Source organism: Galeopterus variegatus, unplaced genomic scaffold (genome assembly GCF_000696425.1).
Source record: "Galeopterus variegatus unplaced genomic scaffold, G_variegatus-3.0.2 Scaffold283, whole genome shotgun sequence".
Taxonomy (NCBI): Eukaryota; Metazoa; Chordata; class Mammalia; order Dermoptera; family Cynocephalidae; genus Galeopterus; species Galeopterus variegatus.
The window spans coordinates 417,709-425,921 of NW_007726394.1; the positions used below are offsets into that span (position 1 = coordinate 417,709).

At 47.3% G+C, this 8,213-nt stretch overlaps 1 protein-coding gene and 1 pseudogene across 6 annotated transcripts in view; both read right to left on the reverse strand.

The window, feature by feature from the left end:
* The window catches only part of LOC103585879 (RING finger protein 121), an 80,216-nt gene that overhangs the window by 23,831 nt on the left and 48,172 nt on the right, over positions 1-8,213 (reverse strand). For all 6 annotated transcript variants that reach the window (XM_008566973.1, XM_008566974.1, XM_008566972.1 and 3 more), the window contains one exon: positions 3,382-3,502. In XM_008566973.1, coding sequence (XP_008565195.1) covers positions 3,382-3,502 — 121 coding nt within the window. The remainder of the gene's footprint in view (positions 1-3,381; positions 3,503-8,213) is intronic.
* LOC103585888 lies at positions 6,123-7,268 on the reverse strand (annotated as a pseudogene).

The window sequence follows — 8,213 nt, forward strand, 5'->3', positions numbered from 1 at the left end:
GGAAAGTAGGCAGTCTGGCAAGTCAGATTAACCTCAGTCATGTACTCATAGTCTATTTTCCCGCTATCATCTCCAATGTTTCAATAAAGTCCTATGTAACTGTTTGATCCTTATGTTCCTGTGCTAAGAGGTAGAAGGAGGTATCTGGGTTTATTTTCAGGCCAGACAGCTAAAGAATTAATATGAAGGGCATGGAGTGGTAGAGTAACCAATGAGATCCCATAAAGAGAAGGAGAATATGATGGATCAAGACATGGGGTTTGAGGTAGTCTCTACCCCAACAAGAAATTCTCCTACCCAGTCGCTTGTTGAAGCTGGAATATACCAGTATTAGGGAATTATCGCTTATTATCATTATTAGGGATTATAACTTTAAACAACTGAAGCATCTAATACCTCTTCACAAAAGAGCATGGAAAGAGGACTTAGCTCAAATCCCATTTTGGGGGAGTCCAATGTAATGATTCCATCTCCTAGAGGAGAAGCTAACTTGTGGATCAACTCTGAGCTTAGTTCCATCTGGAAAGAGGAGGGATTCTGCAGATTAGTGATCCACTTAAGGGAAATTAAAGCTATGCTTAAATTGGTGGCTGAAAATAACCCTGAGATAAAGTTGGCAACAATCTGGGATAATCAGAGAATTGGTCCTATAAAAACAGAATGAGAAGAAAAAGAAATCACTAGAGGGTAAAGGAAAGAATACTGGCAAGAATTATTTTCAAAAGCTGGCTATGGGCTGGCCCATGGCTCACTCGGGAGAGTGTGGTGCTGACAACACCAAGTCAAGGGTTAAGATCCCCTTACCAGTCATCTTTTCAAAAAAAAAAAGATAAAGAAAAGCTGGATATGCCACAGAAGCAATCTTAGGGAACGATTGTCGCTGAGAGTGATGTTAATAATTACATTCTAGGGGCTAGAAGTCTTTTCTGGGGAGTGAACTGGTTAAAAGAAGATCTGAAGTCTACACAAATAGATTAAGAGACAGAAATGAAGCTAAAGCATAAGACAGTTGTTCAAAAAAGAATCTGGGCCGGCCCGGTGGCGCACTGGATAAGTGCGCCGCTTGAGAAGCGCGGCGGCGCTCCCGCCCGAGGGTTCGGATCCCACATACAGACCGGTTCCCGCTCACTGGCTGAGCGAGGCGCGGGAGCGATCCCGAGGGTTGCGATCCCGTTGCCGGTCCCCGGTCCGGTACGGGGGCAACACTGAGGGTTGCGATCCGTTGCCGGACACGGAAAAAGACAAAAGACAAAAAAAAAAAAAAAAAAAGAATCTAACAGCTGTCCACAAAGTGTTCCAAAACACTTTTCAATTTGATACAGTATAGGAAAAATGAAAATAGTCCCATGATACTGAGAAACAGTCCTTGGCCTAAAATTGTACTTGATTAAAGCTACCCAAGGTGAGGAAATATTCCTTATTTGGGTGGGGTCTGAGGGGATGACACTGAGATGGGGAGCAGTTCTGTGTTGTTTAAATAATTAGAAAGAGAATATATTACTTTTATAAGCAGTGAAACAACAAAGATATATTTTTTTGGAAAAAAAAATCAGGGATATTTACTTGGGTTTCTCAGATTGGTGGTTACTTTACCCATATTTTAAGCTTGAAGCATCTGTCCATGGTCTCCACCTACATCTCTTTCAGCATTTCCTGTCTCAGTGAAAAGTACTACCATTCAAGCAGTTGCCAAGACAGAAATGTCAGCTTTGATACCTACATGTCCCTTGTATTTTTTCCTTCCATCTCCAGAATCAAACTATATCCAAATCCTGTCCAACTTACCTCCAAAATACTACTCAAATAGTCTACTTCTCTCCCTTTCACCATCTCTATACTAATCCAAGTTACCTTTATCTTGCCCAGAAGACTGCACTTTTTCTTAGTCTTAGATGGTCCACTCTAATCTGTGGACCCCTCTCTGATCTGTTTTCCACTAAGCAACCAGAACGATCTTAGCAAAATGCAAATCTTTTTTTTTTTTTGGCAAAATGCAAATCTGATAAAGCCATTCACTATCATAGCTTCCCAGTGATTTGGGGATAAAAATCAAAATCCTTAATTTGGCCTATAAGGCTTTTTTCTAGTCTAGCCCGTTTCTTCAGACATTTCTATCACATTCTCAGCCATACCACCACACTAGCCTTAGTTCCTCAAAAAAGCCCACACTTTCTCCCATGACAGGACTCCTACACACGCTATTTTTTCTACCTATCACACAACACTTCCCACTTCATCTACGTAACTCCCACTCATTGTACAAGTCAGTTCAACAGTCACTTCTTTAGGGAAGCCATCTTTGACCCCTGAGACTAGGTCAAATGCCACTATAATATTCGTCCCCAGCATCCTGAACCTTTCCTTCATAAACCTTACAAAAGTTGTAATTTTACGTTTGTGTGTTTATTACTTTAAAACCCATCTCTCCCACTCTTTTTTTTTTTTTTTTTTTGTCTTTTTCCATGTCCGGCAACGGATCGCAACCCTCAGTGTTGCCCCCGTACCGGACCGGGACCGGCAACGGGATCGCAACCCTCGGTGTTGCCCCCGCACCTCGCTCAGCCAGTGAGCGGGAACCGGTCTGTATGTGGGATCCGAACCCTCGGCGGGAGCGCCTCCGCACCTCCCAACCGGCGCACTAGCGCAGAGTGTTGCCCCCGTACCGGACCGGGACCGGCAACGGGATCGCAACCCTCGGTGTTGCCCCCGCACCTCGCTCAGCCAGTGAGCGGGAACCGGTCTGTATGTGGGATCCGAACCCTCGGCGGGAGCGCCTCCGCACCTCCCAAGCGGCGCACTAGCGCAGTGCGCCACCGGGCCGGCCCTTCTCCCACTCTTTTTTTCCAAAAAGAATAAACTCTTTTTGAGCAAGGACCATGTTTGTTTCTGTACACCTTGTCAGTCCAGCACATACCTAGGTGTCTGGTCACAAAGGAGGCATTAAAAAGTTGAATGAATGAAGGGCCGGCCAAAGAACACTGGCAAGAATTACTTTCAAAAGCTGGCTATGGGCTGACCCATGGCTCACTTGGAAGAGTGTGGTGCTGACAACACCAAGTCAAGGGTTAAGATCCTCTTACCGGTCATCTTTAAAAAAAAAAAAAGTTGAATGAATGTTAACTTCCTAATGAGTAAAGTGGTTCTTTCCTATAACAGCCCTATAAGTTAAGAATTCCAGGGTATATCTGAGATCTAGCTCTTCAAATTTTAAGGAAGAAATTGCCATGCATATCACCCACAACTTTTAATAGGATATGACATGGATTTTATGAGGATTTTATATGGCTTATCTCATCCCTTTCTCTTCCACCAAACAAGTGATGCTAGCCTGAACAATTTGGAGGTAGCAGGAGACAGTATTAAGAGCCTGGGTGAACTCACCCCTATGGTAGACGCCATGTAGTCTGCACACATTTCTGCAAAGTCCCGCTCCAGAACTCCATAGTAGAGGCCATAGAAGAGAAGAGAAATGCCAAAGTCCATGGTATCTTCAGGTTTGATCCTGTAAGGGAAGCAGCATGGCCAGTAAGGCCTGCCCTTAGACACAAGTGCTTTGGATCACTACTCTGGAATACACAAGGTGGGGCCTAAAAGCTCGAAGGCTCTAAGGCTAGAGCAAGCATTGGCAAACTCTGACCAAATGCAGTCTGATACCTGTTTTTATATGGTCCGTGGGCACCTTTTGCGGTGGCTAGCACTGTGAGCTGCAAAGACTGAGCTAGAGTATCCCCTCTTGCCCCTTTTCCTCTCTGCTCCCAATTCTTGTCTTCTCTGACTGGCAGCAATCCCAGGGCCTATGCTCACTGGGACATATGTATTGGGTGTTCCACTGTTAGCAATTGCTGGATACCAAGTAAGCTGCCTCACTCAATTGTCTTACCTTTAGCCAGCTACCCAAGTTCAATTGGCTGAACACTCCAAGAGGAGGGAAGGGCACTCCAGGATCTGGGGTGTCATGGGAGCGCAGTGTAAACATCATCCCAGTGGCCACACACCCCCTGATGGGCCCCTCCTTCTAAGAATGTCTCAGCCAATGGCAGCTAGGCACAAAATAAGCCTAACACCCAACATTCTCCCTCCCTCCCAAGGCTATCAGGATGTGGCAGGGTAGGAATTTTCTCTCTTGTTATATAAGTACCTATAGAATATCCTAGATTTTGCCTATTGTTCCACAGAGCCTAAAATATTTACAGAAAATATAGCCCTTTACAGAAAAAAAATGCCTAACAGAGGCTGAGAAAAAATAGATAAAATTAGTTAGTAAATATTTACATGCCAGTTACCATAAAATGTTAAGTTGCATCTATATATATTCTGTATCGTGTCATTAAAGTTAAGTTTTGATCCAAGTCTATTTATGAAGAATTATAGAAGATCCTACCCATATTAGGTTTTAATAATTTGCAACCTTAAGTCTACAAATGTTTGTTATAGAAAACTTCTTTTGTTAAAATATTTGTACAATGAACTGTATCTGTTCACTTAAAGTTGTAAATTATATTTATCATAGAAAACTGAATTTCACCTTGTTGCTCATCCACCTTATAATATCTAACCTACTAACTGGACATCATTGATCTTATACCAATCAACCTGTTCAGTAGCATAAAAATGTTCAAGACTCTCAATTCTGTTTTCTTCCTTGTGTAGTTTAGGCAAGTAAACAGAAACTGTAATTACAGAAGAAACATCTTCATTTTTCCTTTTCAGGGTTTATTTCATCTGCTAACATTCATTCTTGACCTAGACAAAAACAACTAGATGATTATGACTTGCTTTTCCATCATCAACTCATTTTTTTGTATGAAAGACCAAAAGACTTCTTCTCAACACTTTTTAAATAAGAAGCTATAAATAAATAAAGCTTTAAATGCTCCTGGATTCAAGTTAAACAGTTCTAGTTGCCAAAAAGTTCACAGACTTGTTGCTTGGACAATTCTGCCAGCCTTGGCTTCCCCCTCTAGGAGGAGACATTTGCAGGTCGGTGGGAGGTGCCTGGACTGCCCTGTAAGCTCGCTGTGTGTTGGCTTCTGTCCCCTCAGTCCCTGGGTAGGCAGAGTCCTAGAGTTGGGTGGGGTCACCCAGTCATGGAACCCTGGTCCATGGTGTCTTAGTAGATGCTACAGGCATAAGGGACCTTCACCCCAAAGCAGGTGGCCTGAGTGGCAAATGCCAGGCTGGACACTCAAATGGTGGAGGCCACTCCCAGCTACTGCTGTCTCTGGGGGCAGGGGATATTCTGGGTCACCATCCCTTCTTGTCTGAGCTGGTCTTCCTAGGTGGTCACCCCCAAAGGCCAGCTAGGGTTAGGGCTTGGGCACAGTGGTAGCATCCTTGGCCACAGCTTTCCTACTCCTGGGTTGCACTCTGCCCTTGGAAGGGGGCCAGTGTAGTATGGGCCATCTCTCCCCAACCCTCCTTAGTCTGAGGAATGTGAGACAGACATGGGGCAGGGGCTCCAAGAGGTCTGCTTTGGTCTCCTGACCCAAAGCATGAAGTCAGACTGGGTTTTGGCTGTGGGCCAGAGAGGGGAGAGGGAGTCCCAACTGGTCTTGAGTCTTCTCTGCCTCAGATGCAGGGGGCCCTGACCTTGAAGCAGCTACAGTTGGGTGAGCCAGGAGCTCTAGTGCTAAGGATACCTCCAAGGGCTGCTTGTGTTCCCAGGGGAGGGGGCTTCCCAGGTCCAGGGGCATTAGGGTCACTAAGGCTGGGGTGCTGGAGCTGGGGAAGGTGGTTGGAACTGTCTCTAACCCTCTGGCCTGGAGAGAGGGGCTGTGAGAGAGTGGGTGTGTGTATAGTTAGTGTGAGGTGCTCCTGGTCCCAGCAGGTCCACTCTCCACTGTCTGTCTCTTCTTCAAACAATAGGCTGTTGCGTCAGTGACATGAGGCTAGAGGAATAGGGAGATCACCTACCCAGAGACCCTGCCATGCCTGGGGCATCCTTCAAGCAGGCTTTCCTCTGAGCTCAGGCCTGGGAGGAACAGCAAGAACCACTTGCCCGACCCCACAACTTCCCCACTCCATTTGTTCTCGGGAGGCATCTATTTCCATGGAGCAGGTTTGGGACTCTCCTCCCATAACAGTCTTGAGTGGGCCTTGTTTGTGTGTGGGTCTGTCCCATTTCACCCCTGCCTCGAGAGACCCCCACGCAGTTGCCACCCCCACTTCTCAATGATGTGGCTCATGTAGTCTTTAGTGGGCACACTGCCTGGCTCCTCAGCAACCTCCTGTGGCAGCATCTCCTTGACATGGTGCAACAGGCGTTCCTCACAGCTCTTGAGGAGCTGCTGACTGTGCTCTAGATGCCGCTTGTACTGGCAGTGCTGCTGGAAGAGGTCCTTGGCATGGTAGTTGTAGAGCTGCATGTCAAGGTCATTGAGCTCCTCCACGTGCTCGATAGTGTCCTCCACTTCCACACTGCCCACCTGCATGTCGCTGTACTGCATGAAGGGCCAGAGGAACTTAAGGTTAAACATCTGCTTGAAAAGGTACCGCGTCTTGCACTGAAACTTTGTCAGGCTGAGGAAGACCGTGCCCTACAGGTTCTTCTTGGGACTCTCCAGCAGCAGCTAGGCCCGCTTGGCCTTGGGGAGGAAGGACAGGTTGTAGCAGTCCACCAGGCGCAGGTCAGCCAAGATGCGCACCTTCCGGTTGTTGGCCAGGTTGTAGGGGCAGTCCACAAACTCCTGAAGTGTGCAGCCCAACCAGTCTGTGCCCTTGAAGTAGGGCAGCAGCTCCTCAGGTGTAGGCCTGAGTTGGAAGCGACATCTTCCATGTCCTGCCTCCCCGTGCTTATGCTGCCACTTGCTCAGGTAACGCGACATGGGTCTCGCAGCAGGGTGATGTAGTAGAACTTCCTGCATGTGTACAGCATAGCATGGTCATGGTGATCCAGGAACACAGTTGGTGAGGTGGGTCCAGTTGGCGTGCAGCCCGCAACTCCAACCTGTGGAGAAGTGGGAGAAGAGCCAGGTCTCGCGGCAGTTGGACTGGCAGCAGATGCACTCTGGCCGGGCACGCAGTAGCAGGGCTCCTTGAGGCATGTTTTCCATGAGGTGGTGGCCGCAGGTGGTGCCACACGTCTTCCGGATGTGCAGGAAGACGATCACACCGTCGCCCTTCACGTCAAAGCACAGTGAGCTCTCCAGCTCGTACACTGGGTAGTAGTGCGGGTTCGACGTGGGTAAGAGATCCAGGTCATTAGGCATTACAGTTTGAGCATGAAGTACGGCCAGCACCATCACGAACTTGCCAACGTGTTCAACCATGGTCCTCCTGCTGCCAGTGCACCGCCGCCCTGTGTGTCACCATTTCCGGAGCTGGGCTCGGGGCGTGGGTCCTGAGAGGGTAGGGGGCACGGGTGCAGCCCCCTTCGCCGCTGCTGCCTGCACCCCAGCCCAGCTACTCGAAGCCAAGATGCCCACAGCGGCGCAGGCTCTGGCCCTTCACAGTATCATGGCTACTCCCTGCACCACCCCAGCTCCCCATGTCTGGACACCAGCTCTGCTCCAGCTCAGCCTGGCTCGCCCTGCACCCCACGTCCCAGGCGCCAGCCTGCTCCACTCTGAGAACACTCTACAAACATCTTTAAAACATAATGCAGAATCTTGATTTTTATTTTTCTTAATCACACAGGTTAGAAAGATATCTGGAAATATCTTTGTTTTTCTTGACGAGGTGTGTTAGACTCTATAGTGATAAATTCCTCTAAACCTTTCTGCAGCCATTGCTAGAAGAAAGAATTCCATGGGTGTCTTCTCACTATATAAAATATGATTTATTTTTACTTGTCCTAAAATAAACTCCTTTTAGTTTCAAAGAGAATTCTACCTATAGTACACTAGGTCTGGGGAAGAGGCCAGTCGTCATCCCATTTGTGAACTTAAATTTGAATCCTATCTATTTATTTATTAATTTTTAACTGTCCTAAATTATTAGGTATGAATTTTACAAACATTACTTATATCAATGGTAACGGTGCAGATGGAGACTACTGTGCCTTCTCCACAGCGAGAACCACCAATGGTGTGGTAGAACTTGTAGCCTTTTCCAAGGCCAGGTTTGGTGATCTACGGAGTGTCAAGATTTCTTCTGACAGCTTTATGGATTGGATCAATGTGGATTACCTCTAAGAATTTGTACGTGGGGGGCCGGCCCGGTGGCGCACTGGATAGTGCGCCGCTTGGGAAGCGCGGCGGCGCTCCCGCCTGAGG